Raw genomic sequence first — 27,117 nt, 5'->3', positions numbered from 1 at the left:
CACAAAGGGACCAAGCTACACAACTGTGACATATACAGAGTGCCTAGGTTAGTCCCATGCAGGCTCCCTGGTTGTCAGTTCAGTCTCTGTGAGCCTCGATGAGCCCAGGTTAGTTGATTCTGTGAGTTTTCTTGTGATGTCCTTAACCACTCTGGCTCCTACAATCCTTTCTTACCCCCACTCCCCTCAGGACTCCTCAAATTCCACCTAATGTTTGGCTGTGGGTCTGCATCTATTTATGTCAGTTGCTGGATGACACCACTCTGATGACAATTGGGGTAGGCACCAATCTGGTCACAGGAGATGGCTAATTCAGGCTACATATCCACTGTTGCTAAGAATCTTAGCTGGGATTATCCTTATAGATTCCTGGCAGATTCCCTTGTGTGTAATCAGACATTTCTCTCCCACCAGCCTGTTCCCAAATACTTGGCAGCTGTTTCCCAAATAATTGACTGGGAGGCTTAATATTACTTACAAATGCTCGGCTAATAGCTCAGGCTTATTTCTAACTAGCTCTTACATTTTAAGTTAGCCTATATTAATTATTTATGCTCTGCCACGTGGCAGTACCTTTATTAGCATGGCACATTTATCCCCTGCCCCTCTGTGTCTGGCTGGTGACTCCTCACTCTGCCCTTCTCTTTCCTATCATACTTAGTTTGGTCACCCTGCCTATACTTCCTGCCTGGCTACTGGCCAACTAGCATTTTATTAAACCAATTTGAGTGACAAATCTTTACAGTGTACAGGAGGATTATTTCACAGTATTTGTGCCAGGTTTTTACCTGACCCTGAAATGCTCCCCATTTTCAGTAGTCTCTTTCAATATTCTCCCTCTTGCCCACCCCCCAACCTGGTTGGTTTTTATTTAAATTAGTGATAAATGAGCTATCTCTGGGCTGGTGGTTCTACGTTCTATATGAAAGCAGGCTGAGCAAGCCATGATGACTAAGAATGTCTTACCTGGTCTTGGCAAAATTTGGCAGTCACCTTGTTTTGTGTCCTGCTCATCCAGTTTGGACAGCATGCTGTCAGCAATCAAGACAAGGACAGTTTCTTGCTCAGTGGTTAACTTTGCCACAATGAAAACAAACTCCATGTGGAGGTTCTTTGATGCCCAATATCCTTTTTTGAAGTAAATTGGTGCTGCCAGGAGGGGACATATCTCACTGTCATGAAAAGCCTTATGTTATTAAAACATCTTAAATGCCATATTCTGTAGGTCTCTGAAATGTTTGAAGACCATTTATCTAAAATATGTCTCTGACCTTGAAAACATACCTAACATGCCCACGAATTTGATTGTTATAGATGACTAACTACTAACCTTCATTTTTTAATTATCCTAAATAGTTTGTAATAATAGCTTTCAAGGACTAGAACTTTATATTACATTTTTTAAATGAGCTACATAGGCACAATACCTTAAACAAGAGTAGGAACATATATATAGTATAACAAAAATAACCTTAAATTTGTATCAATATAAATCCATACCACTGTAAAACATTTGAGATTAATAGTTGCTTTTTAGTTTAAAAGTAGATTCAATAATCCACCCTTTTATCCTATCATTCCTGTATCCTCCTTTTTTATGTTTTTAGAAAAAGATCCCCAAATCTAACCTTCTTTGTTTAGTTTTCCTTCCTGACCATGACCAATTACAACTTTCAACCAACCCCCTAAACAATGACAAACATCTATAACCCACAAAGCAACCAAAAAACATCCACTCCACCTCTCGGGAATATGGGCATCGTGTTCTCTAGACTGCTTCCTGTTTTCTGTGGGTGACGGCATCTTTTGGGGACCCTGAGAAAATTGGGATAATTGTCAAGTCCTGGGAGAGCTAGCTGTATCATTTGTTGTCCAGTCTCTGCATAATGGGAAAGTCCAAGGCTTATCTGAAGTCCTGGCTGGAGTAGTCTGTGAGGCTGGACCATCTCAGCTAGCCACTTTAAAGTTGTTCTGGATACCCATTGTTGAAGAAACTGCAATAGAGGCATTCTGAGAAGCTCAATCACTTGGGCTATTTGTCTTCATTGATGTCTGGTCTTTTGGTTTTTTTGTTCTGAAAACACACAAACTTTTAAAGGTAACTTACATATCTGCAGTCACACAAGTATGGAATGTGTGGTGTGTACAAATCAGCTAAAAATGATTTTCTGCTCTGTGTTTGAGCAGGTTAAAAGGCATCTTTCAACTTTACAAGTTTGTTTGGGCTGTATAATCAAACTGTAATATAAATCTCCATCTGTGCATATGAAATGATGGCATGTAATAATAAGTCATGAGGACTCTGTAGCTAGCAAGATTTATCATCTCTCATCCAGTCCCAGAGCTGTTCCCACAGTAGAGGGATCAGTATGTATGTTACCTGTCTTGTAATTTTTCTTGGTTTCTTCCTTCATGTCTGTAGCCATGATTTTCAGGAGGTCTCCTTCAGTCAAATCTGACCTTTATTAATTTTTAAGGAATCCATAGCTTTATATTTTCCGTGGAAACAAAAGCATAACCTATCTCACAATGCAACACATTTTCTGACTTACACTCTAAAGTTAAGACATCCATAAATATATAGGTTGTTTAATGCAGTAGTTTTTCCCACAGTCCACTCTCTCAGCAGCATTTGTCATTGGCTCATTAGCATTCAAAAATTCAAAGTCAACCATGCACCCTTTGTGTTTCCCATCCTTATATGGCTTTTTATTTTTATTATTTTTATATTACTTTATTCTTTCTTTAAAGATTTTATCATTTTTAAACTATTTTTTGCTATGACTGTCTTTTTTAAGCACAGTTTCAAGCATACCTGTTCAGAGGTTTTCTCTGTCTGGACTTGGCTCTCTGTATGTCTGCAGTATTAGTCTGAGCACATGAGCCAGACCTTAAACTGCTAGGCTATCATTGCCAAGTGGCTAGTTATCACATGGCACTGGAGGCTGACTCCACCCCTTCCAGTCAGCAGGCAGCATTGGGAGCCATGCCTAATCATCCTAGCTCTGGGAAACTGGTGTTTGTGGTGCTGTTGCTGCTGCAGGCAGGTGTTTGTGCTCAGGGTTGTGTGAAGCTTGAGAACTTTGAGAAATCTTTTTTTCAGCTTTCTCAGGTCCTATGTGGATTTATGTTCCGCACATTGGGCACCAATTGTAACAAGCTTTTTTGTCAGATTTTCTTGAACCGCTGCCTCCCAAAATGACACAGAGGCATATTATTAATTATGAAAGCTTGGCTTTTAGCTTAGGCTTATTCCCATCTAGTTCTTAAAACTTAAATTAACCTGTTTCTTTTAATCTATATTCTGTCACATGGCTTTTTACGTCTCCTTCATTCTGTATGTCTGATTCCTCAGTGTCTCACTGATGTTCCCCATGTGCCTAGATTCTTCTCTAGTTCCTCTCTCTTTCCAGAAATCCCGCCTACTCTCTTCTGCCTAGCTATTGGCCATTTAGCTCTTTATTAAACCAATCACAGCAATACATCATCATGCAATTCTCCAGAGAATTGAACCTTGGTTTGTTATTGGTACCTTAGGAGGAGGGATAGACATTGTTTATGTCTCCATGGAAGGGATTTTAGTGACAGCAGTGAAGTGAGAGAATCCAAAAAGGTCTTAGTAAAGAAAAAGTAAGCAGTAGTTGGATTTGGTTTCAGAAGTGGAATAGGCTTTCATACTAAATGAGAGGGCACCAGGTAGCAGCTAGCTAGTATCCAACTATTAGTGCCCTTGGGCTGGTGTGTCCCAGATAAGAGGCTAGTTGGAAACCTTATCTAATGCCTTGTGCTCAGATGCATCCCTGATTTATGTGAGGAGCTCTGACTGGAGGTCTGGATACATATGTACCCTGTGGATGTTCCTTAGGGAATATGTGTGAGTTCCTTAGGGAACATGTGAACAATACGAATTACTTTATAGACATCTAGGCAGATAGTGTTGTGAGAAATAAAATTCAGGCTCTTCAGTTTGTGGTGGGTTTCATCTTGTATAATTCCTTACCAGCTTTAAGTAAAATCACAGTTTTCACATAAACACCTTCAAGCACTTTACTTTAAAAAGAAATTGTCCCGCTTTGCTGTGGATACTGGGGAGCCAGTAAAGGGCTGCAGGCAAGGATCCACACGGCATGGTCCTGTTGGTTACAGTGGGATCATGCATTTGATGAGATCTTGAAAATCTCCTCACTGCTGGCCACGTGACAGTGACTTTTTTGAGGTAGTGGAGACCAAGGACCTCTGGGTTCTATTTCGAGGCCTAAAAAAAACAGATAAACACCTGAATGAACTCTGTTCCCCAGCATGGTGAATCAGTTCCTCTCCCTGCCCACCCCTCTCGTGTATCTTTAACAGAAAATACAGCTTTGAATTTTACTTTTTTCTCTGAATATTATTTTCTTTGTCCTGATTCATTCATTTTTTTCCTTATCCTTTTCAACTTGTGACCCTTCAGTTAAAATTAAATTTGCACTGTAAGTTGACTCTCTGAATCTTCTCTTCACAAGCTTCCTTTGTATTTTCCAGAAGAAAAAGGATTAACTCAGGGTTTCCAAAGTAAAAGCAAAGATTGTGATTAAAACTGAATTAGAATCTTTATTCTCTATTATTTGCCAAAAGCAAAATAAATAGCCCAGTCTTAAAGCAGCTTTAAAGTTAGTCCTGGAGCCTTTGAGAACCCTTGGATTTTAATTAAAGAACCACAAAATACCATTACTTTCTGTTTGTCAGGGGGAAAAATATGTATTTTTAAAATTTCAAAGCTTAGTCTAGCAGCACATGGAGTCCATCTGTTGGTGTTCAGAATTGGGGTGCACAAATGGATTCAGATGTTTAGGCCTTTTGTCTGTACTGGCCCTAGTGTACTCACCAGCTGAGTGTGGCACAGCCACAGTTCTTGAGAACAGAGCAGCTCGAGTTACGTCTAAAGCCCTCTCTTGGGGACTGATAAAGTCAATCTCTGTTTATGTAACAAAGTCAGGAGCAAGGGTCTGCTGCAGTGCTCTGAGGATGGGATTCCATTGGTGTTGTCTTTCAGGGAAGGGACTGGATTTAATAAGCCTGAATTCTGACCTGAGGGGTGGGCCGTGCAGTGCAGCCCACTCTAGTGGGTCATTTTGAAATATTTTTGCTTAGGTAGTGTTAGAGCAATTGGTGTTAGTAAAGTCAATAGGTTTATTGTGGAAAGTGGGGTAGCAATATGTTTTACCTGATAAAAGACTGAAAAGTCTGAGACTTCTTTTGTGTACCTTGCCACTAGTATTCAGTCAGGGGCAGGGGAGTGAGTGGTTTGTGCATGTTCAGTGAGTTCATCTTTTTTATATACTTAAATTTCAATTTCACTTTAACTTTCAAAACAAACTCTGCTAGTTTAGCCTGTTCTCAAATGCTCATGAAATCCTTCCCATTTCACAAAATATTGACAAAGTATTCTTGAAAGTAAAATCTCATAAAGGTCTTTGGTTTGGGACCAGAGTTCAAAGGAAAGTCCGTTTGGTTTTGATTTGAAAACTGTAAAAACAAAATACCCTCAAAATGGCAGGGTGTGAATTGGTAACTTCAATTTTATTGCAATCTGCCAAGCCCATCCCCAGATGTTTCCAATTAAAAGCTAAGAATGTAACTTGGGTGAATATCATATGAAAGCATTTCTTTACTTTTCTCTGATTTTTTTTTTCTGAGAAAAATAACAAAGTCTCAAATCCTTTAACTTTAATTAAAGAAATAACTTCTCATTTAAATGTTTGAACTTTCATAAAGAAAAATGCAACATTCAAAGAGGAGTTTTACATCTCAGTTTTTCGAGCACTCGTGGCCCCCAAATATATAAGGGTTCACATACTTCATCTTCCAAAGGCCAAAACGAAAAAATTGAAAAGATGTTAAAGCCTTTAGAAATTAAAACAATATATTTCTGGATTTAGTATAATCAGAGAATAGTTCTTTTAACATTGTAGATTATTTAAAGAGGAGTGTTTACTCATTTTATTGCTTTGTTTTAGATTGTTTAGGGCATTTTCCATTATAATGCAAAGACTACAACTTTCTTTGATTTTTTTTTTTTTTTTTGATCAATTGTGTATTCAGTTGTAAGCAGTGCTTTGATGGAAATCTGGGAAGACAGGAGATGAAACAAGATGAAAGAAAGCATAATGCCAATTTAAAGCCCCAAATTTCATAATATTTCCCCAGATAATACCAGATTATATATGGATCCATTCATGAGCTTGAAGCTTGCTTCAAATCTGTCAGTCTGTATTAAGAGGAAAGGTAGTGGCAAAGAATTTGACTGTATGGAAATTTTCAGAGAGAAGATGGAATTATTCTTAATAACTAATTCAACATTAACATTTTAAGTGCAAAGCTAATGATAAATTTATTTTTGAAGCTTGCTCAGACCATGAAGACACAGGACCACATAACTAGCTGTAAAGATGAAACAGTTGTTTCACTTCTCATCTCCTATTTGATGGAATTTTCATGTACATAGATTTGGAATGCCAGAGAGAGGCAGTGATGCAAGTCTTCGATCTATATTTGCTGTTGGTGAGGACTTGTCACTGATCCCCCTCCCCAGGATGCTACTTAGCCTTTAAGACATAATGCTTAGGGACATTTGCTGCTGCTTCAGAGAAAGCTGGGTCTTTAACCTTAGAGTTTCACCAGCAGCTTGTGTATAGTCCTCATTCTGTTCAGTACAACTGTTGGGCCACTGTCCAGCAAGTCACTGGACACAGCTGCCTCCTCTTTCCTCATAGGTAATGGACATATGGGAAGACTCAACTTATCTTCTTTTGTTGAATGCCAAGTGCATGTATTGAACTGGCTTTGAGTTTAAGATCTAGAGGTTATTTTGTAAATTATGTGGAAAAATTGTGAATAATTTTAGATTAAGCTATGGAATGACAAAGGAAACATAGAATAGTTCATAGCTCATCACTGACATTGCATGATCTTGCTGTATTATTTCTACAATAGTAATGTCTGAGATCTGGAAATGTAGCTCAAGGGTAGAGTGCTTGTCTTAGCAATGCGTCGGTCCTGGGTTTAATCCCTAGTATTCTGCCTCCACCACCAAAAAGAAAGAATGCCATTTTCTCTACTTTTAAAGTTGTCACAAGATTTGATTCAGATAATATGGGGATTATGCTCTTTAAATTTTATTATTTTATGTGTATAGGTGTTTGCCTACGTCTATGTCTTGCACCATGTGTGTGCCTGGGGCCTGCGGAGGTCAGAAGAGGGTGTTGGATCTTCTGGAAATGGAGTTATAGACAGTTGTGAACTTCCATGTGGGTGCTGATCATTGAACCCAGGTCCTCTGGAATTCCAGCAAATGCTTTTAACCATTAAGCTGTCTCTTTAGCCTGAGGATTGTGCTCTTAACCAACACAGGGAGAAAACATTACCATCCTTACCAACAAAAATGAGGTGGCGGGGTTGGGGATTTAGCTCAGGGGTAGAGCGCTTTCCTAGCAAGCACAAGGCCCTGGGTTTGATCCTCAGCTCCAAAAAAAAAAAAAGGAAAAGGAAAAGGCTCTTCCTCAAGTTGCATGTTACCCTCTCCTTCTGTTGTCTTTATTTAAGTGAAGCTTAATAGGAAAAGCCATGCTCTTTTTGGAAAAGAAAATGCAAGATTTTCTAAAAATAAATGCTTTGAGAGAAAAAGTGAAATTGACAGGAGGGAGTAGTTTCTAACTTTGTTGAATATGAAACCTCTTTAATTTCAGTGACGTTTATAGATCCTGTCATGATAGTGAACTTAGCCTTTCAGCATTTGGGCTTTCTAAAGGATAAGAAGCTGGTTTTATACAATACAGGGATGGTAGAGCTGCATCCAGAGTATGAATTCAACAAATATTGATTGACTCCTGCATGTTATATTAGTACATAAAGCAGAACACCCACTGTGTTTATAAAAAAGAAAGGTAGAATGTGGTGTTAGATTCATTGTTTACTGAACATCAGTGATAAGCTCAGGCTGAAAATAAAATCTATGACCCTGCATTATAACAAGAAGTTTTAGATAGGTACAGATTGACAAAAACAAACAAGAGTGTTGATATGCCCTACAGGTGAAAAATAGTAAGAAGGATTGATAGGCTTCATTGAGAGTGTGACATTGAGAAAAACTTAAAGTAGATAAGACTGAGCTTGGTGGTAAAGGACTGTAATTCCAGCTGCTCAAGAGCATGAAACAGGGTTTTAAGTTCAAGGCTTCCCAGTATAATTTAGTGAGGCCCTGTTGCATAATTAAAAAAATTCTTTTTAAAAATAAAGAAAAAAGAAGGCCAGGGATTTCATATTGTTCCTTAGTACAGGTTTTGTATAACATGCGTAAAGGTCTTGGGTTTAGTCCCTTCTACTATGTACACACAGATTAAAAACAAACAAACAAACAACAACAACAACAAAAAAACAGGCATAAGAATAACTCAGTCCAGAGAGAGACATATGGAGAAGCCCTGAGGAGTACACAGTTATGGCATGTTCCAGGGGCTACAAAGAAACCAGTGTAGCCTAACTGATGTGATGCAATTGCAGAAAACCAGGTTGAAAAGGTGATGACCAAATCATCTAGGGCTTTGTAGACTGTGCCACAGGCTCTGCTGCAAATCAAGCATGCATGGAAATAAAATATGCCTGGCAGTATGAGGAAATAATACACTATTTATTTTTAACTACATTTTTTTAAACATTTTGGGCAGAGGTTGGGGGCGGGGTAGGATTCATGCATGCCATAGTATGTGTGTAGAAGTCAGAGAACAATTTGTGAAGGTTGGTTGTCTCCTTTCACCATGTGGATTCTAGAATGCACTCAGGCCACCAGGCTTGATGGTGGCTCCATTACCCACTTTCAGACCTTCCTTTTTTTTTTTTTTTTTTTAAGTGTTCTAGATTTTTTAAAAACTTATTTATTTATTTGTTTGTTTGTTTATTTATTTTGTGTACAGTGTTCTACAGGCCAGAAGAGGGGACCATATATCATTACGGATGGTTGTAAACCACCATGTGGGTGCTGGGAATTGAACTCAGGACCTCTGGAAGAGCAGTCAGTGCTCTTAACCGCTAAGCCGTCTCTTCAGCCCCCAGACCTTCCATTTTTAAATGGATTATACACTGTGGGAGTGTAAGGCATTGGGGCTCATGAGTCTAAGGTTTCTTTAGGATTTGATAGAAATACACAGGGATGATGGCTGTACAGCTTTGAAAAAGTAAAGAAACAGTGGACCCTGTGTTAATGGGGGAGATTGATAGTTTATGAATCCAATCAGTACAAACATGACAAAATTGATGCTTGGAGCTTGCTAGAATCATTTCTTGCTGCTGCTTCATATCACCAGACACTATTTTTTGCCTTTAGAAATTCAGATTTCTAACTAGATATGTCTTAACTGGTGGAAAATGCCTAAGTGCTGTATGCTGTGTTTCACTGGAAGTAGTAAGGTATCAGTTTATTTTAAAGTCTATTATTACTGACAGATTACTGCCATACTTTACATACTCTACGTACATGTTGAGTAGGATGTGAAAGTGAGATAGTTTTTTAATTATTTTATGTTTATCAGTGTTTTTCCTGTATATATGTCTCTGCCTGTAGAGGCTAGAGAGGGTGTTGGACCCCCAGAACTAGAGTTGCAGATAATTGTGAGCCCCCACATGGGTGCTGGAAATTGAACTGAGGTCCTCTAGAAAAGCAGCAAGTGCTCTTAACCACCAAGCCAACACTCCGGCCACGATGATGAGATATTTTAACCTCTGGTTATCAAAAACGAATGTAGTTTTTAGGCTGAATTCTGATTATTTTGCTAGACTAATGCATTTTTTACATAATTTATTTGGTGGCTCTTTGATAGGGTGGAAAATCAGACCAATATGGTAATGATCTTCAAATTATGGTCTAAAGCATGTAAGTGAGAAGAATGCCTTTGTTCATTGCATTGACCAAAACCAAAGCAAACAGTCTGCCTTCCGGAGGATAGTCTTTTCTAATAGATGTGGAGCAGGAAATGTGTTCAGCTAGGGTTTGGAGGGGTTGTCCTGACACAGTGTTTTAGATTTAACCAACATTTTCTAAACTCTTATTCTCTGACAACCTATTAAAATTGACTGAAATATTCTTTGGCCATGTTGTAATCTCTCTCTTTTTCCTGGGTGGCTTTGGGGTTTCCAAGTAGCCTTAAGCAGTTTTCACTAAAAAGACAATTACCGAGTATTACAGCTCTATTTGGAGTAACTAGGAACTCTTCTGTAGCAGCCAGACTATAGTCACTTCTCTTCTGAACTCTTCGTCACTTTGAAAGAACTCCTCAAAAAGCTGGAGAATAAGCTGTCAAAGATGTTACATTTTCAAAATTCTGACTACTTCAGAAAGCTGTGGTAACTCACATTTCTCATTTACCCCAAAGTCAGCACCCTAGGAAAGAATTAATCTGCTTTTCCTTCATTGTTCAATCTGAATGAGTATACTTAGAGGTTGATTAAATATTTTTTCTTTTGACCCCGGGAAAGTATGTCCAAATCCTTAAGTAATTACATTCCTAATACAAACATCTCTCGTTTTTCTTACAATAGGGCACAGGCAGGGTAGCTTTCACATCCCTGTGGTTTTCGTTTGTGTGATGGTGACTCGGAATTGAGCTCTAAACACTTCAGTCACATAACTTAACCAGCTTAGTTTAGAAAGCACAATATTTCGCAGTAGTTTATTCCATAAAACTGCATTCTTTGATGGCTTGAGAGAATATTTGAAGCATGGAAAAAAGCCTATACTTTGGAGAATAGTGTTTAATTGGCAAATTTGATTTCAAATGATATGAAGAAGTCAAAATGTATTTCTGATCTTTTAGTGAGGTAAATGTTTAAAGCATTAAAAGTAAATGTAGAACTCTGATATGAGTGAACATGACCTTCAGAGAACATTGTGAGAACCCAGGTGCTTTGAGAACTTGTGCCTGTCACATATAATTTCTGTGGACCCAAAGTGGGTGCACCTTTGTCACTCCAGTGGACTCATTGCCAGCTGTCTAAAAGCACGACTTTGGTCACCTTCTTGTGCCAGTACCTGCTGCCTCACTGAGTCTTTTAGTCAGTGTTGTTAGATTCAGACCCTCGTTCCAGGTGTTTGTTCATGAATCTCTGTGTACATAAGGACTGTGCTTAAAGGGAAAGTCCATTACTTCAGCCTTCAGGACTCAGAGTCACGTGAGGGAGGTCTACTTACCTTCACTCCCAATGTTTGTCTTGACTCAACCTCAAGTTAGAGAATAGGATCGTTTGGACAGTTGGGATTTTCGTTGTTTTTTTTAACACACTTTTCTCACTAGATATTCTTGGGGGTTCTCAAAAGTTCTTTCACTACATGAAAATATGCTCTTCAATTTTTATTCGTTTTTAAAATCATGTTGGTTGTATTTTTGCACCAGATTGAAAATTTTAGGATAATAAAGCAAAATGGAGAAGATGGTGCAAATGAGAGATTAGATTTACCAAAGAGTAAAACATAACATGAAATTTTAGTATTGAAAACTAAGTGGCCCTGGCACATGACAAGCTGAGAACTCATTAGATATAGGAATTTAGCAAGGGACACTTAGTCAGTAGGGGAAGTGAAGAGTGCTCAAAAAAATCTTGTTGAGGCCATTGAGTAAATACAAGAAAAATTAGGTTGGATTGTTCTTGATATTGAAGTAATTTCTTACACGGGATTGTAAAAAATTTACAACACTAGATTTTAACTTGTATATCACATTTGAATTTTAATATTCAGACATTTGGAATTTGGAACCAAGCTCAGAGAACATAAAAGCTTTGGTTTTCTGAAAAAAATTCACTAATGCTTTTTACAGTTGGTATCATTCTTTCTTAATTATGTATTTATCCATAAGTGGATAATGACTTATTTACTTCAGCAAATATTGTATAGTGTTGCACACTTGAAGTATGTAACTGATCTACATATTTTTCTAAAATAGAATTTCTGAATTTATATTATTACAGAAGTTTTATTAGAATTTCTGTTTTTTTAAGCTTTTCATTGCAGATTCACTAGATTATTAGTAGGTGTATATTAATTACTAAGACTTTTTAAAACATTTTCATGGACTGAATATTATCAGTCTTGAGTCTATAACCTAAAAAATCAGTGATTAAGGACAGTAAAGTTATACTTTTGAAAACAAATTTGCTTATATGGCTTTGTGTGGTTCTCAAATATATGCAAAGAAGCTTTGCTCTGTTCCTCACTAGCTTTTCAAAGACAATTTCATTTCTTCCAAAAGAGTAAAAACTTAACTTCTGAATCAATATAGCCTGCTAAATGTTGATGTGTCACTGTTAGAGAGTCTTGTATTACATATGTGTTCTCTAAATATGGCAAAGCTTTCCTTGCCCCGTGGAACCTCAGAACTCAGGAGTTAGTGTTTGTAATGTCTGTGCCTTTTGTCTTCCCTTCTCTTTAGGGTCAGTATAGACCTTCTGATCTGCTGTGTCCTGAGACGTATGTCTGGGTGCCCATTGAGCAATGCCTGCCTTCTCTTGACAACTCCAAGTACTGCCGTCTCAACCAGGACCCACAAGCAGGTATGTCTAGGGCAGAGCCCAGCTGGACGTCTTTATCCTTTTTGTGGCTCTTTGTCGTTTTTAATATAGTGTACACTGTGTGCAGATATCGTGTGTGTGTGGCGGGGTGGGGGGGGGGGGACGACAAGAGAGTTAAGAAATGATGTGTGCTCTTGCTGCTTGCTGCCTGTGTTTTTCCTGTTGGATTAGTTTTCACATACTTTAAGGGCTGTTGTCTTTATCTTTTATTCTTTAGCAATTATCACAATATAAAAATTGTCTACTAGTTTGCTTAGTTGACCAGTGTAAAGACAGAAATGTTGAGCAATTGAACTAAGTGAGGTTGTAGAACAGTGTTGTGGGAACAATTATTGTATGAAGTTTTTGTACTGACACTTTCTTCTTATATCTGCTGTGTCTCCTTTTCTACATCCTCTTCCACTCCTTGCCTAGAATAGCCTCCACCACATTTTGTTTACTATTATTCTCTGAATGAATATATATACACACCAAAAGAACAGCCCCAAGTTAAGACCCTGGTTTCATGACCAATAGGTATATTATGTGCTTTTAGGCAACCAAGAAGCTTCCCTACTTTCAGATTCCTTACTTATTATTAGGATAAAAATAAAGCCAGGCAGTGGTGGTGCACACCTTTAATCCCAGCACTCTGGAGGCAGAGCCAGGTGGATCTCTGTGAGTTCAAGGCCAGCCTGTTCTACAGAGTAGGTTCCAGGAAAGGTGCAAAGCTGCACAGAGAAACCCTGTCTCGAAAAATGAAATAAAATAATAAGTGTCAGGTGTGGTGGCATATACCCAGAACCCTAGCAATTGTAAGTTAAAGGCAGGAGAGTCACTCATTCGGGGTCAGCCTCAGCTGTCTTGTGTGTTTGGGGTGAGCCTGAGCAATATGAGACCTTGTCTGAAACAAAACAAAATATAATAATAGGACCTCCATGCTTGATCAAAGTATTGTATGTATATACAAAAATGCCATAATGAAACTATTGTATACAGTTAATGTATGTTAATAAGAATATGGTAAGACCTACCTTAGTGAGTTATAAGGAGAGGAAAATCAGACCCAGTATTAAGAATTGCTCCTGTTGTTTTGGTTTTGTTTTCCAAATTAGGATGTTGCATCATATTTATGCCAGACGCTTTTGTTGACATTTATTTCCATTTGTTCTGCCCATTCTCTCTGAGGAAAAAGAAAAACTAAATGTGTGTCCTGTTTACCTCCCTGGAATCTGAGTGCCACTCAAAAGTGTAAAACAAGCCGGGTGGTGGTGGCACATGCCTTTAATCCCTACACTCGGGAGGCAGAGGCAGGCAGATCTCTGTGAGTTCGAGGCCAGCCTGGTCTACAGAGTGAGTTCCAGGACAGGCACAAAGCTACACAGAGAAACCCTGTCTTGAAAAAGCAAAACAAAAAAGTGTAAAGCGCCTCTTGTCTAAAGGACATCGGACCATGGCTTTTTTAAGTTGGCACAAGTTTGATGCTCTTGGGATGCCTTATATTATTGCCGCTGTGTGCAGCTTCCCCAGACTGAAGTCCTTTGGTGTTCCAAATTGTGCTTATTTGCTTTGAGTCTTCCCAGAGTCTGCCACTGAGGTGATGCTCAAGCAGACTTCATTAGACTCCAGAAGGAAGGAGCCGCAAAGCCCTGCAGCAGGGAAATGAGTAAATGAAGTCAAATGCGAAGGAGGGCCGAGGAAAGAAGTGTGTTCCTCTCTCAGTTCTGAGATGACCAGGTTTTCTCACCAGTGGGTTGGTTGTTTTATGAAATTGGCATATGTAATATATTTTGTTACCTTGAAAGCTGATATGAAATCATGAGTGAAACGTCTTAGTACCTTAGAATCTGAAGAGTGACCACAGGGGCCCAGCTGTCTCATTTGCCAGGCACTCTGGCTTCGCCCCAGGTTTTCTAGCCAGAACTTAAATCCCACACCTTAAATTGTTAATCAGAATGGGATTATTTCATTCTAAGTTATACTCTACTGATCAAACAGATAATGTTGCTTTAAAACAAACATTGAATTTGTCAGTCAGCTTTGGTGTGAGGTCCATAGCCAAAGGCAATCATGTTCAAGAGGAAAGCCCATAATTACCCACTGTCCATGCCTCGGAAAACACTTTCCTCATTGCCTTCCTTCAAGTCAGTAGCTTATGATGAAAGCTGCTGGCCATCTTGTTGAATTATTTCATACTCACTAAATAAGAATAGTACAGTGTTCTTAAATTTGTTTCTGGCTCTCAAACTTAAGACACAACTTTACTTCCCCTCTTTCTTAAATCTAGTTTAAAGGTTACTTAGAAATGCAAGAGATCATGGGTTCTCCAGGTTTTGTGAAGTTGAAAAGTCTTTTCCATGCATGAGATGGGCATGCAAGTAAATACTCATTGAGTTTATAGATTTTAAAATGCTTTCCCAAACAACTGCTAATAAGCAATTCATGGCAAAAACAGTTTAGTCTTGCATTGCTTACTGTTCTCAAAAAGACACACTGATGAGTGATGGACACATACATGTTATTTCCTGTGTTCTACTGGGTTCAGTTCCTCAGGGCAGACACTCTAGCTGTTAACTATCCATTGTTTAGAATTCATTTCCAGTCTGAATAAACTTCTTTGAGACTAGTGCTTTCAAACAAATGAAGAGCACTTTCCATGTGTTATGTCTTTGGCGCTTTGAAGAGAATATTGTATAGTTTTATCAATATTGAGTGTCACAGTCCAGACCCTATTTGAAATCACACTTATGTCCTGTGGTTTTAGGAAATTAAAATGCAGTTACATGCTGGAATATATTGAGCCTGCTGTGAAACATGGTCATTGGAGGTTTAAATGGCAAACTGTGAGAAACTCTCCTCCTCTCTGGGGCCAGTTTTATTTTTACATGACCCAAACTCTGACTCGGAAAAAAACACAGTGCCTGATGTGAGTAATATTGCTAGCTGGCCTGTTTTTTAATCACCAAGTCTTTTCTCACCCAGATGTTCTGTGGTTCAAGTGCCTCCAGAAGGTGCTTCAGCTGATCTCATTATGCTCTGTAAAAGTGGTTTCAAGGTCCATCAATGGTCCCTTGTCACAGAAATATCATGTTCTCCCACCCTACATTGCTGTAAGACTCTGAAATACCCATCCCCAGTACTCTTGTCAGCCTCTGCTCCCCAACCCCTTCCTCCTCATCTTGGGTTTTATGATTGTTTAATATCTAGCCTGTTCGACAAACCCTTTGTTTGTATTTACTGTGTTATTGTACTATGTGGGTAAGAGTTGACTGTCTAACTTCTAGCAACTCTAAAGAAATTCTCTTGTTGTAGACAGGTATTTTGTTTCCAGTTTAGAACTTCTACCTATTCCAGTGAAATAAGTTTAGAAGTTTCTCAAATAACTTTTAAGGAAAATAATGTCCCATTGTTTTTAAAATCAGAAATTGTTTATATAGAGACTTAAAATAACCCAGTACCACAGTTACACTTTGCTTTCTTAAGTCTTTATATATTATTATTGTGTGTGTATGATGCGTATATGGGGTACAAATACCATGGCATGTGTGTAGGTCAGGGACCAACTTTCATGGAGTCAGTTCTGTGTCCCTCGTTAGACGGACTCAGGGAATGAACTCAGGGTCAGGCTTTTATGGCAAGCCAAACCATCGCACTATCCCATATTTTACCTTTTTTCCTTAAACCATTCTTTTAAAAAAAATTTCTGGGAACCTTTGTAGAAATGTGGCTGAGATGTGGAGTGAACATGTCACTCAGTGACAGAATGCTTGCCCAGCATGCACAAGGCCCTGGGGTTAATCAGGGACGGGGACTGAGAACTAGAGCGAGAGGGTCTTTGCTTCAGCAGCAGAGCAAATGTCTCATGCTCTCCACTGCTTTTCCCTGTGAATGGATCTGTGGATGCTTTATCCAGTAGAACAAGGGTCATGTGTCATGCTTCTGTGGTTGCTTGTGTTACTTTTCTTTGGATTAGATAAAAAGTCATTTTTTGTGAGGTAAAAACTATTTGTCTGTTAATTTGACCATTAAGAAAACAAATACTAGGGGGGTTGGGGAGAGGTTGAGAAAAAAAGAACAGAAGCATCATCTTAACATAGACAGTTCTTACACTTGGTTGAAACTTTAGCCAGTATTTTGGAGTTGATTTTTAAGCCTTGATAAACGGATTTGACTCACAGTGTTGAGCAAACAATTTGGTATTACTCAAGGGTATTACAATCCTTGTTTCAGTGTTTTTCAGAGTGAAACTTAGTATTGAATATATATCATTTCTCAAGTATGTATTATTTCACCATTCTGTTTTTCCCCCATGTTACTCATTTTATCCTCAAACATAACATTTTATATCTACTGTTCAATGTTTGTTGCAAAATACAGGAAAAATTCATTTTTGTCAGAGGGTGAAAATATATTTTATACCAGTTTTGCTCTGTACTTTTTAAGTACTTATTTTTATTATTTCTGTTTTCACTTATACGTACTATACCATTTTACCATAGAGTAGTTTAAAGTTGGCTTGGTTTTGTGCAGACATTGAAATGTTGGCAAGAAATTTTCTAATTTGTCTCTAATGTGACCAACCCATATATCATTGTTTTTGAACGTAAATTTGCTATGAAAACAATGATACTTAATTTCGACCAAGTGCTTAGTGCATTTTCCTAGGGTAGACTGTTTCTAGAACATCATAACTCTTCTCAGAGTGGCTGGAAATCTAAACTAATATGAAGAAGCTTCATACTAGTGTGGCCCCCTGAAGCTCCAGTTTGTGTTATTTTACGTTATTTCAAAGGGGCCTCTCTTCTTTTTACTCTGTTCTTTTTTCTTCCTGGCATGGTTCCCCGACATTTTCCCTACACTTCTGTAGTTCTCTAGCATATGTGCTTAGAAAACCCAGCCTCACTTAGATCTTGAGTGTCGGTGGAGAAGACAGCCCAGAAAGTCTCTGTCCTGTAGTCACTGATTTGTATCTGTAGGCCTGGTATCACTTCTTGAACACTATTTATGCTCCTTCAGAAGGGTATACGAACCAACATGTCCTCTTAATCTCTAGGAAACAATGCCTAACAAGAAAGCAAACTAACCAAAACTTCCGTAGGGCCCCCAGAATCCTCTGCAGTGATCATTCCTGACAAAGAAAGAACTGTCCTAACAGGTGCAGGGTGAGTTGCTGGTCTTTGAGGACTTCTGAGGATGGATATATATATATATACACACACACACACACACACACACACACACACACACACACATATATATATATATACATATATACATATTATACATATTATACATATTATGTGTACATATTATAGTAACTTTCTTTAAAAACAAGTGTGTGTGTGTGTGTGTGTGTGTGTGTGTCCCACAATATGTGTCTAGGTCACCTATTTTGTGTGTTCCAGGGATTAAATATAGGTTGTCAGCATTGATAAGAAGCAACAAGTACCCTTCTTACTCAATAAGCCATGTCAGTGGCTCCCAGATGGTTTTTACAATTTTTTTGGTTCCAGCCTAACTACTCAAAGTTATAAAATGAGTGGTATTGCTTGAGGGATAGTTAATAAACAAATATTCTTTATTGTCAGTAGCAATGGTGATGATTAGATCTAGTCAGCTGGAGGCAGAACCAGTTGTACCAGACTACATGTTATAAATGGGCATGAAAGCAAGAAAATAACCTGGATATTTGGTTTAAATAATTGGTGAGTCTGGGGAACTTGTATTAATATGGAAAAAATAGACTATTATGTATTGTGAACAAGATTTGCTAGAAACATAGGTGAATTCATTTTTGTCTTTCTACAATGTCAGAATTTATGAGTGACAACTAATTGACAAGATTTCAGTGGCAGCATTGTGCCAGATTCTACCACTTTCTTTATGAACATGGCCAAGGCAAACACAGGCTCTTTTAGTACAATCATTATTACTAATATTAACAGACAACAGTAGATTTATCAATCTACCCACCCACCCACCTACCCATCCATCCATCCATCCATCCGCCCATCCATGAATGGTTGGAAAATGTTAAGAGACTACAGGGCAGAATTCACGATGTTTCAGAAGACCCAAGGTGCAGATTCTGAGGAATGAAATAATCAGAAGAAGGGCTTTGGAGAGGCAGCTGTGGTTGCTGTCGTAGAGTCCAGCAGTAAGGCTGGAGTTGAGCTAGAGAGTTGAGTCCACCTGCAGAGGCAAACAGTAAGACTAGGTCAGATGAGTGACTGGATGGATGAGGATCGCAAGTCTATATGTGTGAAAAGGAAGATGGACAGATAGCAAGCAATTCAAGTAAATTGCATCAACAGCAGGGTTGAGCCAAGCTGAATCCTCTGGGACAGTCTGAAGTTGTCTATCCCATCTTTGATGAACTCACCAGGTATTGAGATGACAGGTTGGTGGTTGCTGTCATCATCACAGTGTTAGTATACATCTCTTTATGGAATACAGGTGAGGAAGTTATAGCACACTTTCCTTGGTCTGGTGTGTCCCATAGGTTCTTAGACCTGATTTTTTTTATGTCATTTTACAAATAGTACTGTTCATCTGTCCATTCTGCCCCTCAGAAAGGAGCTGCTGTAAAATTGAGTCTGTCAGGGCAAGGCCTAGTCTGCAGAGTCACTGCTTCACATTGTATTTTATAAGGTGTGAGCATCCCTGGGTTTGGGGATTTGTATGGAATCCTAAAACAAAATTCTGTAGCTGAAGTTTTCCTTTGTCTCAGCCTGCCAGCAGTCTGGACAAATCTCTCCCACTTGCATCCCCTAAGTAATCACACAGAGGCTTATATTAATCAAAACTACTCAGCCATTAGCTCAGGATTTCTACTGACTAGCTCTTACGCTTAAACTCAGCCCATTTCTGTTACCTACATGTCGCCACATGTTCTGTGACCTTACCTTTGTGCCATTACATGCTGCTCCTTGGAGGGTGGGCTGGTGTCTCCTGACTCAGCCTTTCTCTTCCCAGAATTCTCCTTTTCTATGTATCCTGCCTATACTTCCTGCCTGGCTACTGGCCAATCAGCATTTTATTAAAGCAGTGTACATGGGCATTATCCCACAGCAGAGTTGTATGTGTTGAGGGACGGTAAGTGGGACTCCTGATCTTAAACTAGAGACCACATCTCCCTAGTTTGCTTAGTTTGTGTTGTCCTTTAGTGAGGACTCTTGGAAACAACAGCAAAGGTCTTCCTATAACATTTGCATATTTGACAGAAGGTAAGATCTTACTGCTTGTATTTTTTTTTCTTTTTTTTTTTTTGTCGGAGCTGAGGATTGAACCCAGGGCCTTGAGCTTGCTAGGCAAGCGCTCTACCACTGAGCTAAATCCCCAGCCCATATTTTTTTTTAAATATATTTATTTATTAAAATTTTTTCATTGTATATATCAACTCCAGTTCCCCCTCCCTCCCCTTCTCCCGCCTCCTCACCTCTCTCCCACTCTATCTCCATCCACTCCTCAGAGTGGGTAAGGCCTCCCATGGTAGTCAACAAAGTCTGGCATACCAAGTTGAAGGAGAGCCTAGCCCCTCCTCATTGTATCAAAGCTGAGCAAAGTGTCCCACCACAGGGAATGGTTCCAAAGAGCCAGTTCATGCACCTGGGATAAGTCCTGGTCCTGCTGCCAGGGACCCCACTAACAGATCGAGCCACACAACTGTCCCCCACACTTAGTGGGCCTAGTTCAGTCCCATGCAGGTTCCCAGATGTCAGTCCAGAGTCAGTGAGCTCCAACTAGCACTGGTCAGCTGTCTCTGTGGGTTTCCCCATCATGATCTTGACCCCCTCTTCTTCTTTTTTTCTTTTTTTTTTTGAATACTGAATGTCGTTTATTGAAGGAGGGAGGAGGGCTTAAATACAGGCTTACAGCACAGTGGGAGAACTCCAGAGGGGCAGAAGTTTGCTTCTGATTTTTGTTTTTTGGAGCTGAGGATGAACTCCTAGCACTCTATCATTGAGCTAAATCCCCCCCACCTCCCCACCCCCACCCTGCCTCTGATGTTTTACAATCTTGCATCTAAGCTGTTAATGTCCAATGTGCTGGATACATAGACAAGGAGCTTCTCTTAAGCATTCAGGAGGGTGGAATCTTGCAGGGAATTAGCATAAGGAGGATATCAAGGTCAACAAGCAAGGCAACAGTTACCCCAAACGGGGGGGGGGGGGGGGGGAGGGGCAGGGGGGCGGGCAGGGACCTACTGCTCGTATTTTTTATTTTAAAATATCAGTACTTAGGCATATTAAGGTAAACTTTGCCAATGACTATGTTTTGAAGATTGTTTCAAAGCCAGTCTTGGCAGAGAATTTTAAAGCAGATTATTGCATGTTTGTCAACTTGTTTTTATTGAGTAAGCTTGCACGTGCAGAACATGCGTGTACAGTACGTGATCTGAGTTTGAGTTAAAGGTGAATCCAAGGAGATGAGCAACAATGCCCAGAAGTTTGACACAGAAACAAAATGCAAACTGATGCAGCATGTTCCATGGTGTCAGAAGGGGACCATGTGACTTTTATCATCCATGTAACTGGATCCTGAAGAAGGACAAGTAAGAGAGTAAAGGCTGTTTTATTTATGTGCTGCATCCATCACAGCTCTGGGGACAGACCTGATTGGAGCAGTGAGAAATGAAGAAAAGACAGATAGATGGACACATTAACAGAAAAGCTGGAATCAGATGGACTGGATTCTCTGCTGGAGAAACCACAGCATCCCAGAAGCTCAGAATGTTTATTATATGGAGGTGAACAGAAAGGTGGGGTTATTACATACAGATAAACAATGAGGTAGGGTTTATGGTATACATGACTCAGACTTAACTCACTCAGGGCTTCCTCTGCTCCCTACATTTGTGAAATTGGAGTACATCAAGGTGTCTGAGAAGTGATGAAACATGAAAACATATGGAGGACAGGTGGGAAGAGTAGCCTCAGATAAGAACAAACTACCCTTTGGGATGAGAGGTAGGGCGAGTGCTGTGAGGGTGAGGGTGCTGGGAAGACAGCAGGACAAGAGATTTGAGTAGATGTGTTGAGGTAGCTGCTGAAAAGCCTGGGAGACAGAGCTGACCGCCAGGCCCTGCTAGGACTGGTGTTCTTGGAATTCTGTAGATGTAGTGCTGCTTCCACAAGTTGTGTGCTGTGACTGTGTAGCTGCAGGGTTGAGACTTGTCTGTTCCAGGGAAAAGGCAGGAATTCACAGAGATGAGTGGAATGAAGAAATGGTATCTAAGTTCAAGTTGGGAAAAACTGAAGGTGGTGTGAGTAGAACAAAATGCTGAGGATTAAAGTGAAGAATTGGAGGCCTCTGAGAACTACATCTGTGGGTTAACTGAACAAGCTATATAGTCAGAAATGGTGTTCAGACAAGTGCTTGCATTTCTGATTTAGAAACATGACAGAGTCGGCATTGGGATTGGGAATGTAATATAGAGTTAATGTGACGGTCATTGAAGAAGATTTTGAAGTAGTCACACTGGTGAAAGCTCACAATGTCTGAGATTTTCATTCTGGGCACCATTTAACTAAGAGTAGTTAGTAAATAACCCAAATGAAGCTCCTTTTCATTTACCGAATAGTTATGATGCTCACAAGTCCAAATGAAGGTAAATGTATAGAGTGCATGTATTAGTAGAAAAACACCAATGCACTTTTAGAAAAAGATAATTTGAATTGATGATGATCAGCAGGGCATCTGTCTTAGTGTGTTTAAAAGTTCTCTCTAGTGCACATACTTGTGCATGTGTTGCTAGAGAACTGGGAAGTAGCTTGAGCCTTCCACCTGAGGTTAGATGGGCCCCTTCTAGAATGCAGCTTCTTAAACTTTGGAGTGCCAACCTCATGTGGGGTCACATAACTGAGTGTGGAGGTTATAAAACTTCGGGCAAAAATAAAAGGTTTCCTAACGTACAAGGTCCAAAAATTAGTTCAGGAATCAGACAAGTGGAGGTGTTTTGGCAATCCTGATCCATGTGTGTTGCAGGACTTCATCACAGCCTTTGCTCAGAACATGGTATGCTGAGCTCTGATTTGAGACTACTGTAGATTATGAATTGCAGTTTTTTATATGCAGAGTTCTCTGTTCTTAGAAAAATTTATTTCATTAAGGAAAACAAAGACTTCATATTTTCCTATAATTATTCCTCAGTATGTATTGAATTAATATATCTTTGGATTATATTGTTAGAATGTTTGATTTTAAAAATTGCTGTTTAAATTACTGATTTGAGTTTAATAAACAAATTATTAAATGAATTTTGGTTTTGGAATGAGACATAATTTTCAACACTTTTTGAAGTGGCCCTAAACATACTTCTGCATTTTGTACTATATATTTATGTGAAGCTGCTTGCTGATCATTGATAATTATAAAATCAAACTATCTACCAGCTGTGGAAAACATTGAAGATGCTTCATCAAATATTTAGCCAAGAGTGAATTCTTTATGTGAAAATAAGCAAGCACATCTGATTAGTATAAAAATTTGCTTTTGCCTTTAGTATAGTATAAAATTATATGTTTAACAAAGAATGGTTTTAAAATAAATTTATGATTTATTATTAAAAATGTCTGGCTGGTGTATGTATTTTATATACCCATATACCAGGGACTGTATAAACATTCTTAGGTGAAACAGGATTGTGAATGGATGCCCAGAATGGTGTGAACCTTGATTTGGAAACTGCACTTCCTGAGACCAGCTAAGGAAGAAATAACTTGGCACAGTCCATCACTGTTGCTTAAGCTTTGCAGTCAATCAGTAAGTCAGTTTTTCAGTGGAGTCTAAGACTCAGAATGAGTGGTGGGTGGTTGAGATAGAGATAGCTTACCACAAACTTTTAACTTGTTAGCTTTAGGCCAGGAAGGCACAGCTTACTGTATTTATTCCTTATTTGAGACATTCAACTGCTCTTCTAGTTCATTTCTGCTGAAATAGTAGCATTTGAAAGTTTGAGCTGCCTTCCTTGAAATTCTTCCTCCTTATCCAATTCTGTAACTCCTTGCTTATCCCAACAATGTGCAAATATATGGAAAGATTTAAAATTGAAACAAGTTTCAAGAAGTGAATTTACTCTCACTAGATATAATATGCTGTTGATAAGAATGACTTTAATTTATAGGAAAGTGGATTCAAAGATTTCCTCTAGTTTAAAAAGAGAGTATTCAGCTCATTAAGGTAACAGTCTATTAAAGAAACATTTGTCCTGTTTGTCAAATCTGAATGCAGATTTTAAAAATCTTATTTTCAATGTATAAGACTTTCAAATTTTAGCAATTGTTTAAATGAAAAGGTCTTTTGAATAACATTTGATTGCATTTATAAGACACTAATTCAATTTTTAACATTTAAAATTTTTATAAATGTATTCAATTTCCCACTTAATTTAATTGTCTGACAAAGTATTCTTATAAACTTAATTCAATTTGTGGACACAATGAACTAAATATTTACTTACTTTGAAATCACAGTATAAATCAATTAGTTAATTAAGCATTTCCTGTTGAAGTAATAAATCATTGTTTATAGAAGAGTATCTTCAGGAGTTCACTGTATAACTACTGGAATTAATAACTCAATTAAACAAGATTGTAGCTTATAAAATTAATATACAGAAGTCAATTGTATTTTACATATTAGCAGCAAACAAAAATGAATTATAAAGGAATCCTCTTAGAATAACAAAAGAATATTCATTATTTAGAATTACATGTATCAAAAGACACTCAAGACCACTACATTATGAACTACAAAGCATTGCTTAGAGAACTAAACATGTTCTGAGTTTTGAAGATTCAGTGTTGTTAACATGACAAATGAAGTCTTGAGTAGTTCCTATTGTTGCTCTAATGGTCCAGTTCTAGCTAATATTATTAATATATAATAGTCTTGCATTCATCGACACATTCATGTTTTAATTCTTACCAACATTTTCATAATGCTTCTACCAGGTTGAAGCCTATTTACAGTGACTTTCCAGTGGTCTCCATATCCCAGAGGAGGTGGTTGTATTGTTCATGACCAAGTGCTTCCCTGTCTAATTATTTGGTCACCCAGGGAAGCCTGCATCTGTTAAGCCCATGAGGTCATGTTTTGACCATTGTTTATGTTCCTTTAGTTCTTAAGATTATGTTCATTCTCATCTAACTTCAAAGGGATTTGAACCTGATAGAATCCTACATTGTATCATACTCAAAATTACTCAAATTTTAGTGATATTCAAATTCTGTTTGAATTTCAAGTTCCTCTCATTACATTTTTTTGTTAATAACTTCCAAACTTACTTTATTCATATTCACATTGCTTATTCCTAATACCTAACCATTGCTCTGCAATACTAGATAACTACTAGCTCATAGAGTCTTGTTAATTTAGTGTTTTAGCTAGAAACCCAAAGATAAGTTCTTTAGATTTCACAGGAATTGTGACTTTCCACAGTTCACTGGCTCTCAAGCTGTTTGATTATCAGTGAAGTGAGAAACTCAGACTACATGAAGTTAAGGTCCTACTGTGTTTTGTGACCTCTGGATAGTTAAGAACTTGATGAGGATTGAGCTGCTTTTAAACTTGGACATATTAAACAAACTCAAAATGGGTGATTCTGAATCACCTCAAATGAGCATTTAACATTTTCCACAATTACACGGAATCCAGTTCACTGAACCCTTTACTCCATCTGTCTTCCTCCTTGTGAACAAATTAAAATTGTGATTTTAGGTGAATCCATGACTGCTTGGAGAGTACTTTCTGAACACTTGATCATGAGCACCTATAAGAAATAATTTTGCCATGATAATAGTGATAATTTTTATTAGTATTTATTGGTCCAAGAAGTTTTGCTAAATGCTTATGTCTTAGTTAGGGTTTTATTGCTGTGAAGAGACACTATGACCATGGCAACTCCTATAAATGAAAACATTTAATTGAGGGGACTCCTTTACAGTCCATTATCATCATGGCGGGGAGCATGGCAGCGTGCAAGCAGACATGGTGCTGGAGCTGAGAGTGCTACATCTTGCTAGACAGGCAACAGAAAGTTGACTATGTCACACTGAGGGAAGCTTGAGCAAAAGAGACCTCAAAGCCCGCCCCCACAGTGACACACTTCCTCCAACAAGGCCACACTTTCTAATAGTGCCACTCCCTTTGGGGGCTATTTTCTTTCAAACTGACACCGCTTATAAATACATATATCATCTCATGTGACCCCTTGCAGTGACTCCATTGGTCTTCCTTCTCAATCCATATTCAGGAAGCAAAAGCTGTTCAGAAACAGAACCAGGTTGGGGTGGGATATGAATATTAAAAAGTATTCCTATCACTTCCAGAACCTGTATAAATTACTAGCTAGACATCTCATAATTTTGATTAGTGAGAGTCCTTTGCCAAGTGATGGATACTCTCTGTATTATGCTTACTTTTCCAAGCTTTGTACCTGAAAGTTGATTGTAAGACTGATGAAGGGCCTGTGACCATTTTGACTGACAACTTGTGGACAGCTACAGACTGGATAGTAGAGTCTGTATTGTAAAATTCAAGTGTTTGAAATAGTGGTCCCATTCATTAGAAGCTCAAGTTGTGGCTATAGGCAAGAAAGGGGACAGTTTAAAAGGTTTCTCTGTATTTAGTAGTAAAATCATACTTTTCTGATACTTTTTTATTTACTAGTAGGCTTGTTCATCTTTTAGTTTTGTAAGCATCCTGTTTCTATATTTTAGTCTTAAATTTTTATGCATGTATTCTGTGTGTGTGTGTGTGTGTGTGTGTGTGTGTGTGTGTGTGTGTGTGTGTGTGTGTGCGCGCGCGCGCATGAGCGCGCTTAATTATGCACTCAAATGCCCTGCAGTTTGTGTATGGAAATCAGAGAACAACTTACAAGAATCAGTTCTCTCCTTTCATTGTGTTGTTCCTGGGTTTGAACTTGGGTCTGTTGGGCTTGAGGGCGAGTGCTTTTATCTACTTATTGAGTCTCACCCACTAAGAATGTGGTTTTTAAAGGGTCCACTATCAATCTTAGTTAAAGATATTATTATGTATATATACTAAGGTCTAATTTTATAGTTTTATTGGTTAAATATATTTGAAGGTAATGTTCTCAATTAAATATTTAACTGAAAGCTGTTCAAACCTAAATGCTGTTCTGTGGAGTCACACAGTATTACTTATCTGTGTTTAGCTGCTTTCAAACAACTTTCCTTTTGTTTTCTTTACAAGGTAGTTATTTTTGTCTGCCAAGTGTCTGGATCTCTGTGGCTACCTTTTGAGGAAGGTGTGACTTTTTAAGCTTGAACTTAAACCCTAGATTAAAATACCATGTCTGTTTATATAATGTACTCAAAGGTACTTTTGTGTTATGTGCGTGTGCACACGACAAAGGGTGACATCAAGTGTTTTTCTTAGTCTTTGTCCATCTTTGTGTTTGAGACAAGAGCTCTCCTGCACCTGGAGTTGAGCAGTTGGGTTAGATAAGCTGGCAAACCACCCTCAGGGGCTGCCCTACCGCAACTTCCCTAGCGTTGCGATCACAGACAGACACACACT

General features: G+C 38.5%; 1 protein-coding gene across 6 annotated transcripts in view; it reads left to right on the top strand.

The window, feature by feature from the left end:
- The window catches only part of Ate1 (arginyltransferase 1), a 125,813-nt gene that overhangs the window by 87,337 nt on the left and 11,359 nt on the right, over positions 1 to 27,117 (top strand). For all 6 annotated transcript variants that reach the window (XM_036195107.1, XM_036195097.1, XM_036195078.1 and 3 more), the window contains one exon: positions 12,456 to 12,576. In XM_036195107.1, the coding sequence (XP_036051000.1) occupies positions 12,456 to 12,576 (121 nt within the window). The remainder of the gene's footprint in view (positions 1 to 12,455; positions 12,577 to 27,117) is intronic.

Source organism: Onychomys torridus, chromosome 1 (assembly GCF_903995425.1).
Source record: "Onychomys torridus chromosome 1, mOncTor1.1, whole genome shotgun sequence".
Lineage (NCBI taxonomy): Eukaryota > Metazoa > Chordata > Mammalia > Rodentia > Cricetidae > Onychomys > Onychomys torridus.
The sequence above is the reverse complement of the archived record's forward strand: the minus strand, read 5'-3'. Positions and strand labels throughout refer to the sequence as shown.